General features: G+C 34.4%; 1 protein-coding gene across 1 annotated transcript; it reads left to right on the top strand.

The window, feature by feature from the left end:
• The first annotated feature begins 11,414 nt into the window (after positions 1 to 11,414).
• LOC132299583 (putative high mobility group B protein 11) lies at positions 11,415 to 17,591 on the top strand. The gene is made up of 6 exons (XM_059796300.1): positions 11,415 to 11,771; positions 13,373 to 13,448; positions 14,166 to 14,328; positions 14,623 to 14,775; positions 16,239 to 16,459; positions 16,919 to 17,591. Exons 1-6 carry the CDS (start codon positions 11,431 to 11,433, stop codon positions 17,240 to 17,242), a joined length of 1,278 nt encoding a protein of 425 aa, XP_059652283.1. The 5' UTR covers positions 11,415 to 11,430; the 3' UTR covers positions 17,243 to 17,591.
• The last annotated feature ends 848 nt before the right edge of the window (positions 17,592 to 18,439 follow it).

Genomic DNA, 18,439 nt, shown 5'->3' with positions numbered 1-18,439 from the left:
AGAGGTTCAGCCGGCCGAAACAAGTTTTCTCAAACCTTAGCTCACTGGAATGCTACAAAATGGTTTGTCAGCCGGCTGATGAGCCCTGGAATACTGCTTTGTGCCACCTGATAGTCCAGAAATCTTAACCCTTTTTGTGAGCCAAGTTTAATATTTACTGAATTCCGAATTCACAGCAACAATGCATAATGTTATACAGCTAAAGACATCAATATCATATACATCATATGTTATCACTTCCCATTCATTATGATATGCCAATACGGTTCCAAATTTACATCAAACAATCATTAAGTATTACATTTTCAGTACATGGCCATGCTTTACAAAATGGATACATTCTCAAAATAAGGCTCTACAAAAGAATGGGTACAAGTGCACAAAAGATAACAAAAAGATCCCAAAATCTTTGAACTAAGTTTGTGGTGGATGATCTTCCGCCACTTCTTTCCCGAGTCCTGAAAAATGTTAAATAATGTAATACCCTAATTTTAAAAGGATAGTCTCGGCATTTTTAATATTTATTGTATTGCATTTTTCTTTATTTTATTGTCTTAATCGCATTTTTATTTATTTTATTGTTTTTCATTTGTTTAAATTGGTTGTATGTGCATTATTTGGTTTAATTAATTGCTTAATGGTTTATTTGTTTAATCAGTCATGTTACTTAATATGTTTTTGGTAACTGTTTATATAATTTTATTTATTTATTTAATTGTGTTTATTTAATTGTTTAATCAATTTTATTTAGTGAAAATTTAAATTTAAGGGAATTTAGTTTTCTGGTTCTTTACGTGAATTTAGGGTTGCAATTTTACATAGGTGGCCGACGTAGGTATTTATCTTAGGTCGGTTTATAGGCCGAGATGGGCTCTGGCTTTAAGGTTACATGGATTAGGGTTAAATCACTAAGCCTATAAGTATGTGTGTCACGGTGGTTTAGGGTTTGAAAATAATTAAACGTAATTTCTGTAAAAACAACAGAGACCGTGGGATGCAGAGGGAGAATAGAAAGAGATAGGAGAGGAAGGATAGGTGGAAGCAAGGTAGAAGGAACGTGGGTTTGTGGAACAGCAGTGGGGAAATTGAACGGGCAATACAGAACTGGGAATTTAGAGTTTCAAGTCTGAAACTCAAAGGCAAGTTCTTATCTTCCTCCTTCCCTTTGATTTGTGTTCTGTGCACCTGGACATCTCTAGGAGATTAATTGGCCTTAAACTGAACCATGCATGTTTTATATATGTTTTACTTGATCGTTTTATCTGTGAAATTTATTTACAAAACAATTATAGCACGTATGTTTTCTTGACTCTGTTTTGGCGTAATGTCTCACTGATTTAATTTTTATTTTGAATCTTACTGAAATCAACCAAGGTCTGATTGGATACTAGATGTAATTTAAGATTTCAAATTCAAATTGGAGGAAGAACCGAGGGGTTGGGATAAAACTGATGTCGCAATTTAGTTTCAGTGTTATTCTTTAAAAATGCTAGTTTAAATGGCTTAATTCAACTCTGTAATTGTTTTCAAAATTTTTGTAAACAATCTTGGGGAATGCTTCTAGATTAAATTAAGAGTCCTAAGATTAGTTTTTAGAGACCAACAGAGTGGTAGGAGTTGATCAGAGAAGGAGCGGACGGACTGAAACGACGCACCGGGGACGAAGGCTCTCAAAGGAGGTGAGAGCCGGCTCCATAGAAGTGGGAGCCGGCTCCCACAACAAAGTAGAGCCGACTCTAGGGAGTCCTAGAGCCGGCTCTAGGCTGGAAAAAAAGACTGCTCCAAATTTTGGAGCATGCTCCCTTTTTATTTTTGATTTATTTTAAGTTTTTTTTTAATTTCCTACGTGCTATGTTCACCGTTGGAGCATGGAGACTAATTGGATGAATTTGGAACTTTACAGAGGGATTAAGGAATGAATTTTAAGTGTTATTAAGACCCTAAATTGATCAAAGTTTAATTCTAAATTGTCGGGACAAACAGGGTAAAAATTAAGACACTTCCTATATTGTTAACAAATGGAAGTTGAATTAATTGTTGAATTAAATTTCAGCAATTTGATGGAATATAATGTGTTTATAAAACTTGTTTTAGAATGCATTCAAGTGCATGATAAGGTCATTTAATTATTAATTTTGATCTATGCATGCTTAGGAGGCTAGTTGCTGAATTATTAAATCGTTTCCTGCAACTATATGGTTAATGCTTGGATTTAAATTGCCGAATTATTAAACAATCTTCTGAAATTGTTTTAGCAATTTATTGGATAATAATAGGATTATTTAACCTATTCACATGCATGATGGAGTCCCTGACATATTAAATTTGAACTATGCATGTGTTGGATGTTAATTGTTAGAATAGTTTATCCTTCGATGCAATTACATGGATTACTACTGGATTTTATCTGCTAGATTATTAAGATTCCTTCTGCAATTATTGGATGGTGGTTTTTGGTCTGTAAATTATTGAACTGTTATATATGTTGTAATTTACATGGATATGGAGGATTGTATGTACCGGTATGGGACGGTGACATACTAGGGACGGTTTAGCTCAAAACGCATAAACCTAACCTAATGGATTAATGGAATGGATTGAAAGATATCGAATCCTAATTGTGACTAAGTCAGACCAGCTGTAACCAAGTTGGATGACTTCTTGGATTAACGGATGGTAGTTAAGTCATATCAACTGAACAAGTTGAGTGACTAACTAGTTGGTTTATTGTATGTCAGTTTAATAAATAGTTGAACTGCATACCCTGGATTTGGACGGACTTTATATATATGTTTATGGTACCACGAGTTGAGCTTGAGTCTCAGACTCGTTGGTTAGGGTGCGTATATGCGGTGGATGCGTAGCTGGTTATAATAGGTTGAGGTGTATCCTATTAGGTCTAGGTACTCATACCCACCTTTGGGTGCGTATTCGCATGTTACCTTCTATTCAGGCTGAGACCCCTATTATAGACTAGTGAATGTCCCTTAGTGTGGATATATTTATACGTATGGACTAGATAGATATTGTGAGGTGTCTACGGTGTATCTGCGTATCGGGTCACTGTATGGATTGCAGTTAGATTAGAACTTACTCGTGGGTCTGACCCACTCCTTTATTATTCTTTTCAGGTACAGGACGGTTCCAGCCTTAGAGCTTGTTCGTGCTTGTCGAGGACAGTCTCACTTTCATCTGATTACGTAGGACTTCTCTCGATATTTCTAGCATTATCTATTTTCAGTTTTCAGTTTCAGTTGAACTTTTGGTTAGGGGTCCATCAGTGGATTCCCAAGTTGTAACCTTGAAGTTTTGGAGGATTGGAGTTTCAATTTTCAGTTGTACATGGAGGATTTTATAATTAATGTTTCTTTCAGTTTTATTTTATCTTTATTGTTCTTTTTGTCATCTGTGTTCGTTTTAAAATACTTTAATTGTTTGATATTCCCTCGGGTTTGGGCCTGGGCCTGATCAACTCGTGTCTCAGATCCGAGGGGTATCACAAATAATAACGGGGTGAGCTAAGCTCGGTAGGAGGTGCCTAAGACACACTTCTTGAAACCCAGTGATCACAACAATGAATAGAAATATAGAAGCGGGGTCATGCCATACCAAGTAAACGAAGCACAAAATTAACATCCCAAGTCATAATTAAATTATGCTGTGCAATGAGATGTAATGTCATGATGTGTCTCTCCCCAATTTCCAAAACCAATCCATTTCATCGTTCCAAAACCGTTAATGTAACTCGACCCATAGCACCTTCATGACGTTACGTGTAATACCCTTAATTTTAAAAAGGATAGTCTCGGAATTGTAATTTTATGTGCTTTTCTTTTATTTGTTGAATTGCTAATTTTGGTTGTTAGTTATTGATATTATCTTTTTAATTGTTTAATTGCGTGTGTGATGTGGATTAATTCTTAGTTGTGATTTAAATTGTTCTGTTTTGTGTTGGACTTTAATTCTTTAATTGTTTTATTTAGGTTTTTATTTTAATTGTTAAGTTATTATTTTCTTTTGTGGAATTATTAATTTCTGTATTATGTTAATTGACATTAGGATTTTGAGTTATTTATTTTTCTATCGTCGGTGTAGTTTTAATTCAGTTTTTATGGGCCGATTAGGTTTCAGATTAGGACTTCAATTAACTTTAGGTTTTGTGTAACCTTATAAATAGACGTAATAAGTCTGTACCTAGGGTTTTAAAACAAACAAAACCAAAACACGTCTGTGGAAATAGAGAGAGAGAACAGAGGAAGGTTTGCAATATTTGGAGTTCGCCGGAGACCTTAGAAGAAAACGAAGAGATTTTGGAACAAAATCTCAAAGGCAAGTTCTGTCTTAACTCTCTCTCTTAAGCTTCATGTTCTTTGCATACCTATATAGTTCTAGGGTGATATATATAATATCTGTTTCCATGATTTTAAACTGTTGGTCGTAAGTTTTATTTGATAAACTGTTTAAAGTTTAAACTTGAAACTTTCCTGCATTATTTTCTGTTTAAATCCCTGTTAGTAATTGTAATAAGGACTTAAACAAGGGTTGGTAATCTATTGGAACTCAGTTACAAGTTCTGGGAACCTAAGCAGTGAAGGGCCGGAGGTGTAGACGATGCCGAAAAAGAGAACACGGAGAAGAGGAGGGAGAAAGCCGGCTCCTTTTGGATTGGAGGCGGCTCCTTTTACTTGGAGGCGGCTCCAAGTTTTTTTGGAGCCTGCTCCATCTTTTGTTTTTCCAGTTTTTTCATTCTGTGGTTTTGTTTTTTCAATTTTCAGTAAGGAATCCATGGTTATTGAGTTGTATGAAGTTTCAAAGGAGAAAAGGTGTTGTAATGGATGCTTAAAGGGTTGTCCAGAATAAACTTTAAACTTTAATGGACAGTTAATTTATGAACAAATTCTTAATTGTCAATTATGTAAGTCTGTATGCAAAATTTTAATGAACTTCCATACTGTGAGGATTTAGCTTATTAATTTTCATTTATAAGTTAGAAAATTCTATAAGAGTGATTTAATCACTGCTAATTTGGTATGGTGGTGCTGAATAAGCATGATAAAAATCTATGTCGTGCTTAGGTTGTTTAGAGACTAGTTGATCGTTAGATTCTAGTAGGTAGTGCATTGATGGTTGGACTGGGATTTTTAAAATATGTTAATGGCTTATAGTGTTTATGCTCACCATAAAATTAATTGATGAGATACTGATACTTCAGGTCTGTTAATTATGTGAATATTGGGAGTTGATAATTAATTATAAATACTGTTGGTGTGAGCAAATAATGGCTTCTGTGCAATGATTTTTTGTTTAAGCATGATTGTCGATATACTCTAATATGCTTAGTATGGAGTAGTTGATACTGATATTTAGGTTGTCAATACTTCATCCACTATTGGTTCTGTTTAAGCATGATTGATAATATATTCTATTATACTTAGCATGAAAGTGTTGATAATTGGTTTTATTTAAGCATGTTTGATAATATTGTTTAATATGCATAGTCTGTAATTGTTAATATTGTTATTATTGTGGTCGATACTTTATCAACTGTTGGATGGAGGGGATTGTATGCACCGGTATGGGACGGTGTCATACTAGGTTTGGATTAGCTCAAATTGCTAAGTCCTACCTATTTTGGAATAAGGGTATGGGTTATTAAATAAAATCATCCTTATATTTATGGGTCGGTGCGGTTGAATACGCCGAACGACTTACGGGATTTTTTGTGGATGGTTAGGAACGGAATTTGAATATAATTTTATGTTACCGTAACATGAGCTTGAGTCTCAGAGTCGAAGGTTAGGGGGCGTATATGCAGTTGGATGTGTAGCTGGCTGAGACGGTTGAGGTATACCCTGTTTAGGTTTAGGTACTCATGCCTACTCAGGTGCGTTTTGTGTGATACCTACTATTCAGGTTTAGACCCTTTTCGTAGTCTAGCAAGAGTCCAGTAGTGTGGGTATATTTATGTATGGATTATTAGTTATTGTTGAACTATTTAGTATGTACATGCGTATCGAGTCTCTGCTTGGATTGTAATAGAATAGAACTTGTTCGTGGGCCTGACCCACTCCTATTTTTCAGGTGTACGTCAGTTCCAGGTTTGAGCTTGTTCGTGCTGAGCAGAGACGATCTTCCACTCTACCAACGATGTAGGACTTTTTCCAGATAATATATTTGGATTTTATCTTCAGCTTTACTTTCATTCAGTTTGGGATTTTTAGTAGGGATCCACTGGAGATGGATTCCCGAGTTGTTAAACTTATGGAGTTTTGGTTTATCGAATTTTAAGTATTTAAATTATTAAGGATTATCTTTTAGTTTTCTTCCAGCTCTTAAATTTTAATTCTTGTTTCATTTAGTAATCTGTGTTCGTTATAATATATTAATTGTTCGATATCTCTCGGATTTGGGCCTGGGCCTGATCAACCCGTGTCTCTGATCCGAGGGGTATCACATCACGAGAGAGTGGACTAGCAATCCCCGACCACATACCACCTCCATGGCGTCATCTGGGCCTAGATAGCTCAACTTCCTTCTAGATTACACTAACACCACGGACCACTGGGCATCCGGGTTTTCGCAAACCTTTCCTCAAACCTTTTTCCCAGAACTATGTACTTTTCATTTAAATAAAAATCTTCCCCTTTCATGCCCTATGATATGCATGGATGTCTTATGCTTCCCAATATCATGTCAACAAAGGATTTCATAACTACAAATCAACATACTTCCATATTTCAAGCTTTTAACAATTTATACATAATAAGCATAAAATTAATCTCATAAGCATGTTTTATCACACAATTCAACTAATACACATAAGCATGTGGTTCATATACAACAATTAAGCCAACTTAGAGATAATTAACACAAAGTTAACATGTGAACCACAAATCAATGAAAAATTGACTCACTAAAGTCTAAGAAGTCATTGATTAGGAACCCCTATCTCAAATTAAAGAAAAACCCCAAATTCACCTCAAACCCTAGGATTTTGAGATCCCAAAATTGGTGGCCAAATGGAGATTGACTCCGATCAAACCGTAGATCTCCTTAAGCTCTTTAATTTGCCGCAAACGGCATTAAAAATCTCTAAAAAATGAGAGAGAAATCAAGATGTGAAGCTCGTGTAGAAAAGAGAAAAGAAAAGATAATTGAGAGAGTGAGAGAGATAATGTGCCAAGAGATAGGAAGAATGAGAGGCCAAAAAGGGTCTCTTGACCTTTAAGGTGGTGGTGGGTCCCACCACCAAAATTATTATCTTTTTGATTTATTTATTTTACCTTTTTACACCACACACAAATATATATACACAAACCAAATAAAACCCACATAAAATACATCAAATAAAATGCATGTGATGCCAATGGACCCAACTAAAATTCTCGTACGCGATAATTCCGGTAGCGGGTCCCACACGGGACCGTCCGACCAGAAAAACTGAAAAATGCCAAAATGACAATCATTGCACTTCAAGGAGTCTTAAACTCAATAAAATGCCCTAACCAACTCTCGGACACAACCAACATATTTCACAGTGTCCGGCACGCAAAACGAGAAAAGACGAAATGCCCTTACGTAAACGAAAAATTTCAAAAAAATGAAAAAATGACGAAATTCAGAAATGTTACATAAATCCTAAATAAAAATCCGAGTTATTACACTATTATACACACACACACACACACACATATATATATATATACACACACACACACACATATGTATATACATAGTTACACACACACATCCATTACAATTGACTTTTAAGTCTAATTAGTCCATCCCAGGCCTTCCCAACAAGTCCAAATAACTCATAAGTCCAATCCATGCTTAATAAAATAAACAAAAACAAATAAATAAAATAAAAATTAAACAGCAAATTGTAGTTAAGTGCACAACTTCCAAATAATCAAACAAATTATAAATTAAAATGCACAAAACATAATTAACTAACAATTACTCAATACCACAAACTTAAATAAATTCATATAAACAATTACTCAACAATAAAAGTAAAGCAAAAATCACATAAATCAAATAAAACCATTAAAATAAATAAATTAAATGCTCTGAAAATTAGGGGTATTACAAAAAATAATTAAGTATGTTTCAAGAGATTATACGTTATTATAAAGTCGATATTTTCTCCACACACGTGTGTGTTAACGGTAGTACCAGTTCCAAGATACAAACTAAGATCTATGTAGACATTAAAATTTCATGAGTTTTTGTCTAAATAAATTGACTTATCAAATATGGGTCTCATGTTTAATTAAATTATTTAATTAACCCAGACTTAGTCAACTTCAATTATTTAGTTAGCACAATCCAAGTGATTAAATAAAAATAATTATTATTCTTAGTAAAATATATTTGAAATAATTATTTTTATGAATAATTATCGCAATATAACCGACCCGACCCAATTATAATTATGTCCTTGTCAATAAAGGACACATGTCATCATTCTTTTAATCCAAAAAGTCTATAAATAGAGGTATGGAAGAAAGAGAAAGGTGTACAGAAATTAGAGGGTTTAGAAAATTGAAAGACTTATAAATCCATCTAGAGAAAAAATACAGAAGCTCTATCGACATTCACCCCAACACCCAATCCTTGAAGAAGAAGAGTAACAAGAACAATCAAAGCCGTGCCGTTCTTCCACAAATTCAACAAATTATCTAAAGACGAAGAACAACAAGCACATTCAAAATTGTGCCATTCTTCTTCAAATTCAACAAAGAACAACAAGTACATCAAAATTATGCCGTTATTTCTTCGTGATTCAACAAGTTTAAAGAATCACTAAACAACATATTCGAGATCAAACTTCGTCTGCCCTCGATCAGAAATCATTGGTGGCCGTCCTCAATTACAAATACTTAAAGAAGATTGTCAACAACCCAATTCAAGATCAAGCTCCAACATCCCTTGGATCTAACCACCAAAGGAGATCGAATAAGATGATACTTTCTTTTTTTGTATACATTAGAGGAATGTACTCGAATTTTCATAAATTAATAAATTTATTATTTATTCCATATTTTGTTCTTTAATTTACAATTACGAAATTTGTGAGTACCAGCTCGTCGGTGATGTCCCCTCCAAGCACCTCCAGAGAAAGATGGGGATAACCATGTCGACGTCTTGTTATTCATAGACTTGTGATTCATGAAATATGAAATATTCAAACAAAAATATGTAGAGAAGGGAATAAGAGGCTCTTGTAGCTAGGCACGTAGATACAACAATTTATTCTTTATATGACTATGTATATATATAATGTAAGAGTTAGCATAATGATAGAATTAACATACTAATAACATAGGTAATAAAGCATAATAAACTACACTAATAATGTGGATAGTAAAATATAATAAATGACAATAAATAATAATTTTTATTATAATATCCTCAACATATATATCTTGAAAAAATGAGAAAGTTTAACCTAAATAAATAGACAAAAAACTGACACGAGAAAAAAAAAAAAAAGTAAATAGAGAATATGCTAAAAGTATAAGAGAAAGGTAAAGGAAAAATATTGTTGGAGAATCAAATTTTCTCCTACAATCGTTTCAAATTTTCAAAATAATTATTCAATTTTTCGGGTAAAAAGATTCTAGTACCTTTATTTTATTTCGAGAAAGATACATCATTATTATTTTGATAAAAAAAAAAAACTATAATTCAAGTTTTGGCAAACTAATATAATTATTTTAATCAAAGGACCTGTACCACAGTGGAATTCTTCTCTCATCTACAAGGGTGAGGTTGAGGTGAGTCCGTAAGTAGAGAAAAAAAGAAAAAAAATATTATTTAGTAATTTATACAAATAGTTATCATTTGTCAGGTAACAATTAAAAGCATTAGAATATATAATATCATTATTATTATTGATATTCCGTATTTATTTATTTATTTTTGGTCTCTACCCCCTTCCTTGGTGTATTTTTCTCCTTTTCCTTTTTTTTTTTTTTTTTTTTTTAATTAATTAATAACGTCATGTTGACCCGTACGTGTAAATCTTTTCTCTAACATTAACATTTTTATTTTTTGGGCATAGGCATCAAAGTATGCTGCTAGCAATAAACTGGGTTGTGCAAAAGAACTTTGCCTCTGAGATCATGATGGTCTAAGGAGGAAGAAGATGGGAGGAGAGGAGAGACCATGCCTGGAAAAATATGGGCGGGGTTGTCCTGGGTAGTTTGTTCACAAAAATAATTAATGAGAGGTTAAAAGATAATATAGTCATTTAATAACTCAAGTACTTTAATTTCATCAAAAATTAATATTTAGGATGTAACTGAAATGTTAAATTACTAATTCAAATGTAAGTCAAGTTTTTAAAATCAAAATGTTAATTTAATTGAAAAATACTTAAACTTAAGGAATTTTAGTGTAATTTATTCAAGTTTTTAATATTTTTTCTACCATTGCATTGAAGGTGATGATGATCTTTCCACTTGGCGCGACACGTATCAGGCTATTAGCTGATGTTCAAGTTGTCCATATTCCTGATGCACCCACGTCATAAGTAGTAATCATCAATGAAAACAAGTGCTGTTCAATCATCACAATTCAATACGATGGATTTAATATTTATTTAATTACTGTAATTAAAGTACACAATAATAATATCAACTAAAAGATTTTATTATTATTTTTTTTAGAAACACACTCAAATGGGGCCACGGTACAATTTTTGTACTCCACAATATTTTTTATCCTCTTCATATGGGTGGTTCAGTTGTTAAAGAATTTTAAAGAGTAAACTGTAAGTTCCAACGTAATGAATTTTGACTCTTAACTAAATTGAAAAAAAAAAAAAAAAAACACGTTAGTTCAAATATTATAATCAACTTTATAAGTATAAATTCAAATAGACAAAACACTCACTCACACTGACTTTCTTACCCACGTCACGTTCGAATATGTCTCATTCTTTTATTTTAAAAAGTAAAAAAATAACTACATAATTACAACTTTAAATGCATAACTACTGTCACAAATTGTTAGATTTTTATTTATCATTTAATTTTGTATGAATTATTTCTTATCATGAAAATAAAGTTATATTTTAAATGATAAATAAAAAAAATTAAATAATTTATAAAGAATATGATTTTTAAGTAAATTTATCAATTTTGAAGATTATAATTATAAAGTGAGTAATGTTGTATACACCAATTTATTTGTATTTTGTGAAAGTTTTTTATGGACACATTTTGGACATTAACATCAGTCTGGTCTGGTTCAATTAAAAATACTAGTACTTGGATAAAAAAAGGGCCCACAAACACTTTATAAAGTGGGTCCAAGTACACGTGTCGAGATCAAGACGGTTGCTCCCCGCATTCACTCTATATTTGAGCTCTCTCGAAGTTGAAGAAGCCATTGAAACACTTTGACAGAGATTCCCACGAAATGCAGGCAGATAACGAGAAGGTTCCTGCAGAGAAACAAATCAACGGCTGTAATGGCATCGATAGCTCGAATCCCGACGCCGACGTGTCGCCGCTTGTTGCCGGTGAAAACTCGCCGTCGCAGGCGGCCACTACCATGACTTCTATGGAGAAGTCGCCGTCGGACACAGGCTGTAATGGCAGCGATAGCTCCAATCCCGACGACGACGTGTCGCCGGTTGTTGCCGGTGAAAACTCGCCGTCGCATGCGGCCACTACCAAGACTTCTTCGGAGAAATCGCCGTCGGACACTTTCTACGAGAGACTTGCCAATTTCTTCGAATCCTCTGGACTGAGTCTACTGTGAGTCCGCTATTCACGCTCTGTAGTGTATGAACATATGCATATATATATATATATATATATATATATATATATATAAAATATATAGAGAGATGTTTGTACGACCCTGCATTTTGGAGTTTTATGTTATGCGGTTCTAGAATATTCTAGTATCTGTCCTTTATTTTTTTATTTTACCATCTGTTTGGTTGATGAGAAAACGTAGGAAATGGGGGAGTTTATTGTTCGGTGAAAAAAGGGGAATTTTTTTCTTTTCGTTTTTCCTTTCCACCTTTTCCTCTTTCACTATCTAGGATTTGGGACCCAACAATCCAACAACCTCCCCTGAGCTAAGCCAAGAAAAAAAATCTGCAATGAGGTCTAGGTCATGTAGGACAACACACCAGACTAGAGAATAGCTTATGACCAATGGACCATTGGTGTAGTGGTACGAACCACATCCACAAGGGGGCTGCGAGCTATTCGAGCCCCACAAAAGGCAGTGTGCTGTGTGTACCTGTGTTACCTATCAAAAAGGAAATAAGAAAAAAGAAATAGTATATACTAGTCAAAATTTTGCATCGAAATTCATTTAGAAATGGATAATAGGCTCCCAATTTTTTAAATCTTCTCTATCATTTTTTTTGACCAATTTTTATAATTTTATTTATTTATTTGGTCAACAATGGTGGTGTCGGCCTCATAGAGCACCTCATAATCATCACCTAGTACATCCAGTCCCCCGTCCCACACCCCATAATCAGCACCGGGCACATCTAGCCCCCGTCCCACATCCCATAATCCAGCACCGGGCACATCCAGTTCCCCTTCTCACATGCACTAGGAAAATTTCCTAGGGTGGCTTCAAGGGAATTTGAATTCTTACCTTATTGAAATATCATCTTTAGTGGTTTGTGGGTGATCGAGTCCATCAAGTGTTTACAAACCATAGAGCGTTCTAAGTGGCTAATGAGTAGGTTGAAATATCGTCTTAGTGGTTTGTGGGTGACTGAGTCCATCCAATGTTTACAAACCATAGAGCCTTCAAAGTGGCTAGTGAGTAGGTTGAAATATCATCTTAGTGGTTTGTGGGTGATTGAAGAAGAAGAATATCGTCGTAGCTCATGCAATTTAGTTCTAAGAGATTTTGATTATTGCAATTATTAATGTTTTAATTATTATTTAAGTGGTGTTCTGATGAGGGTGCCTCAGTGAGCTAGCTCCCTCAGTATTGTCCTAATTTTCTTTCTTTTTATAGTAGGACCACTTTAATTTGAATGATATAATGATGTGATTCCGCTATATTTCATATTCAAAAATTGATAATTGAGAATATGAAGAAGTTCAAGTTCAACGGATGATAGACTCACTTTGAAGCCTAATTCTTAAATCTGCTATTTGGGTTACTTTGAGTTTCTTCATTGTTGGAATAAATTTAATAAAAAAGCCAATTCAACTTGTAATTCATTTTCTTAGTTTTCTGGGCAATAAAACAGAGTGCAGTGCTAAATATCCACGTTAGAAATGTTGGCATTTGTTTTCTGATTTATTATATCTCAATTGTTTTCTTTAAGTACAAAATTCTGTTAAAATTAATTCAGTGGATTGCATTCACATGACAGTTTCAATTTCCGAGAAACGAGCTTGGACTTGTATTTGTTTTACAAAGAAGTGACTGAAAGAGGTGGATTTTATCAGGTAGTTTCCCTTTATTTTCCTCATTAATACTACCAATTTATGCATCAATGCTAATTTAATATTTATTGGCACTTTATTGAATATACAAGATTTCCTTCTATTTTCCTCATAATTAGCTAAGCACATATCAGTAGGATCTAAGCAGCTGCTATTTCTGTATTAATATATAATATATTGTTGGACGATTAAAAGGGGGTCATTATCCAGTCTTATTTCTGTATACAGACCTAAGCTTTACCGTTATTTGTACAACCCCTGTACTGTTTTGTTTGGAAATGGAGTTAAAAATTTCGACTTGTTTCAGTTTTACAATAATATGCTTTTTAGACGTTTACCTTGCTTTCTTAGCAACTAAACCTGTAGTAACTACAATACTGATTGATCAGAACCGAGGGCGACCTTAGCGCAACAGTAAGGTTGCTCCATTACCCAATAGCGGTTCTGCTGTTTTTTGAGGTACTAGCATGATAAAATGCCTCATTTTATATATCTTGCTTTTACTGGCATGAATCCTTGAATTTGAACCTGCATATCTTCCTATCCCTTTGTCAGTGGTTCTAGCAATGGTCTATTAAAACAGAAAGGAAGGGGGAGGAAAATTTCCTAAAGTTACATTCTAAGAAAATAGATGCCAGAATCCATATTTCATAATAATTTTATCATGTTCTCTCTTCTTAAATCTTGTAATTCACTAATATTGGGTGATCCCGCTTTTAGGTTACCAAGGATGTCAAATGGGATGAAGTAGCATCTACCTTGAAATTGAAAAGCAGCGTTCCCATGTTACCTACTCAACTTCAAAAGCTTTATTCCTATCTCCTCTACCAGTTTGAGCAAACATACTTCTATCGGACACCTGTAAAACCGATCAAAGCACCAGGTATGTAATCTGCTTCAATAGGTTGGGCCAGAACTCTTATAACTCCGAACAGCCATCTATTCTTCTAGTAGGTGGTTGGAGCTGTAAGGGCAAATTCAGAGGGTAATACTTACTTTTTGACATTTTTATAAGTGCTTTGCTTTGTTCATCATGAGTCTTATTCTTTGTTCTCAATATTTTTTTTCATTTAGTTTATTGGGTGGAGATAGAGAGGTTTTAGCAGCATTGTCGTATGATATGGGTAGAAATCAGAATTCCTCTTTTCATTCAACCTCACTGAAATATTTTCTTCAGGCGATTCTTCTGGTATTGGAGTTAACTCAACAGCCAAGCGGAAGTATGGGGACAGTTCTGATTCTTCTGATTCCACAAGAATTGATTTTGGTGGCGGGGATGGCCCAATGGAGAAAAGGAAGTGCATTTACTATCCTTGCCAATTGTCAACAGGTCTGTCAATTTTTCCAGAATAAATTTAGTAGCTAAAACTTCGATGCAATTTTTACTTGTTTTGTTCAAAGATACAGTTGAAAGAAAAATGTGAGGATTATACAGTATATTCTCTAAATGCACGGAAGCATTAATATGAGATTGTCAAATAAATCTGAAGTACTTGTGTTCCTAAACTTTTACCTTAACCATAATTCAGTAATTTCGTCTCATTCAAGAAGAAGATAAATATCAGAAGCAATGCTTCTAGAATTCAAAAATTATTTCGAATGAAGACAGACTTGACATGGGTTTACAATTTTCACTCTTGAGTTTAGTATGTCCTACTAGTGTGGGTTCTTGTCGATGAGTAAGAGATGAATGTATTAACTCAACAAAGCCATTTCCCAATTACTTAGGGTCTGCTACGTGAAGGTATCAATTGTACCATTGGATGTAGAGAGAGATTTCCATGGACTCTTTAAGGTCAAAGCGTTACTAAGGATTAGTTTAGAGCTTAGACAGGTCTAGTTCAGTTTCCAGGGTCTCAGCCAATTCTAAGGTTTATAAGAGAGAGGACGGTTGTGCTTATGGTGCAAGTGTTGGTTTTATGAGGTCATGCCATGCGCTCTTACTGCAATTCAGTGGGATGCTGCCAAGTTTACTGGGGCTGTCTGATTATTCTACTATGGAATTGCCATGTCACATGTTTTCTATTTTTAAATTATTTATTTTTGGGATTCAGGTCATGTCTCTCTTTGAACAACGCTAATGTGAGTGCAAACCTCGAGAAGATGCCATGTTAGTAAACTCTGGTTCAACCACCAAGAAAGTTCTCCTTAGGATTTTTGTGTAGGGCAAGATGGGCCATAACAATCGAGGGATATGGCATGTTCATGTATCACAAAGTGGACCATGATGATAATTACACAATAAGCTGTAGAAAGCCCTTGGGGTCCTACTTCCGATTCAGGCAGTGCATGAGGTGCCTTTGATCTTTACACTAAACTAGTTGAGTAGATGTCCTTTTAACATGGCTCCATATGAGGAGAAAGATTCTTGCAATGGCTCCCAACTTCAAAATGTTCTCAATACTAATTTTCTGACTTTAGGATTCGTCACCATAAGGAGTAGTGTTCAGTGGTATTATTCTAATGAAAGAATACAAACTTGTTGATCGCACCAAAATTCATATCGTTTGGACATTATATTCCTATATCCTCAGTCGACAGCAATATATTTCTAATAGGCACACCATTTATTAATTATGAAATGGTCCAGATGCTGGTTACATTTTCTTTCCATTTGATAAGTCAAATTTGAGCTGGACATTTTTTTTGTGATGTCTCAAATGCATTTATTGTAAATTATTCCAACACTGTTCAATATTTGCAGCATCTTGGCCAGAATAATAATTGTTTTCTTTTTCATATCAAAGAATGCCATATTCAACAGTTTTTAATGGTGTTTTCAATTTTGAGCAGAGCCTGGAATAGCAGAACAGAAATTGTCCCCTAAGACTCCATCAAGAAATTACTCAAAGAAGGAAGCAGATGCCCCACCGAGACCAAAAACCTCATACCAGATATTCCTCAGGAAAGAATGTGTTCGATTAAAAGAGATACACGGGGAGACCTCTGGAAGCCATAATATCCGAGACATGGCAATTGATGCATGGAGGTGTCTCTCTGAGACTGACCGACAGGTGCTCGAGTTTCATATATATATATATATATATATAGATAATTATGGCTCTTACTAGCTATTAATCAATAGGAGTAAATCTTCCTGTCTTTTATTCAGATTAATCCACTAAAACCCACTTTTGAAATGATCTACAACCATTGTTGTAATGGGCGATACCCCTTTAAGCTTGGCCACAATCGAATCCAGACATCCAGGTGAACATGCACGAACTTAACCCCCTCCTGGCTTGGGGCTCAAGTCTCTATTAAAAATGCATTACCAAGCTGAACGTTGACTTCCCAACCAGATTCATTGCTACTACATATGGTTTAGCTCCAACCTTCCGAACTTCTGTGGGACTCCTAGGATTTAGGAAGATAAAAATATTGATGTCCTTGTTATAGTTTAGGTGTTTCTGTCTCTAAATGATAGAGTTTAGAGTTCTAACCTCATCCATTTCATTGTTTTTTATTTACAGCCTTACGTCGAGGAATATAAGAAGGACAAGGAAAGATTCGACCGGGAAATGACTGCTTACAAGGAGCGAAAAAATTTGCAAAACATGACAGCACAGAAGATGCCTAGCAGTTCAAGACCGAATGAAAACAGCCGCACCATTTCATTCCAAATTGAAGGTGACTACCATGTGACTTTGCAACAATCTGATGCTGAAAACTTCTTTGTGGCAGATGAATCAACGATTGACACAACAGTTAGAATGATGAAGAATGCACAAGCAGATGACCCCATACTTCAGATCAACTTCGATGACTACTGTGGATCACTTGACTTACCAAATTGAAAGGATCATAAAGGGCTTTAGAGCTTCAGTTTCCCAGTTTTGTTTTTACGGGTTTAGGCTGTGGCACGAATAATGCTCATGATACATACTTGGTATCCTTCCTAGGAGGTATGGTGGATATGTTGATCTTTTGTGTATCTTTTGTTTCGCCTTTGAAGCTTGTAGTTTGTATATATACCTGTTAACCTGTGGAAATCTTGTGCATATGGTAATCTTTCTGCTATCTTTTGGTTCTTTTTTGAAGGTTGTAGTTTGTATGTATACCTGTTAACCTGTGGAAATCTTGCCCCTATGGAGATCCTTTTCTCTAGGAAAATGCTATGTGTGTGTGTGTGTGTGTGTGTGTATAGTGCACTATCAAATGTAAATTTAGGATGATGAAACCATGATATCTATACTGATTTGTAAAATGAACATTAGTAACTTAAATATAAATATTTTGAGATTTATTACAAATTTAATTATCTTAATATTTGTTGAAGGATATAAATATTAAAGATACACCAACTCTAGCAGTTTAAGCTTTTAGAGGAGGTGATTGCGTTCAAATTCCATGGCTATTTTAATAATTAAAATTAATCAAAAGAAGATCAGTGAGGGGGGCGCGAACTAAGGCTTTCTAGTTGTTAACAATATGAAGATTAACCTTTAAAATATAATTTCCATTTTATTTTGCAAAAATGAAAAAAAAAAAAAAAATTTCCCCTAACACGTTTCATGACCCATTTTACCATTTAGCTTTGCGTGTATATCTGTAAAATTGCCCTTTCTTTTGCAACTCTGGTAACAGTTTTAGTTTTCTGTTTATTGTTAAGAAATGCTGGCTTATTTTGAAAACAACAAACAGAAAATATTGTTTAGCAATCTTACTCTGTTTTTACAAAATTGAACACAATTAACAGGGATTGAAAACATAAAGGTCTCAGTCAACCTCTTCTCGTCCGAATGGAAAAACAAGGATACTAATTATACTACATTTTAAAACTTGTAATATTTCTCTCTCAATCACCAAGTAGGTCCTCTGTCCTCCACTAGCGAGCAAGAAAAGACCTATTATGATCCCAATCAAGCATACTGAGAATACTAAAACCTAACATCCATACATAGAATGTAGCTACATACAGTTGTTTAAGGGATTACAAACCAAGAACAAAAATTGCAACATTTTTCCAACAGACCCACCAAACCTTAAACATT

This window comes from Cornus florida, unplaced genomic scaffold, assembly GCF_030987335.1.
Source record: "Cornus florida cultivar Cherokee Brave unplaced genomic scaffold, ASM3098733v1 CherokeeBrave_3.0.0_Hap2_Chr03, whole genome shotgun sequence".
Lineage (NCBI taxonomy): Eukaryota > Viridiplantae > Streptophyta > Magnoliopsida > Cornales > Cornaceae > Cornus > Cornus florida.
This window is presented reverse-complemented; position numbering and strand designations above follow the sequence as displayed.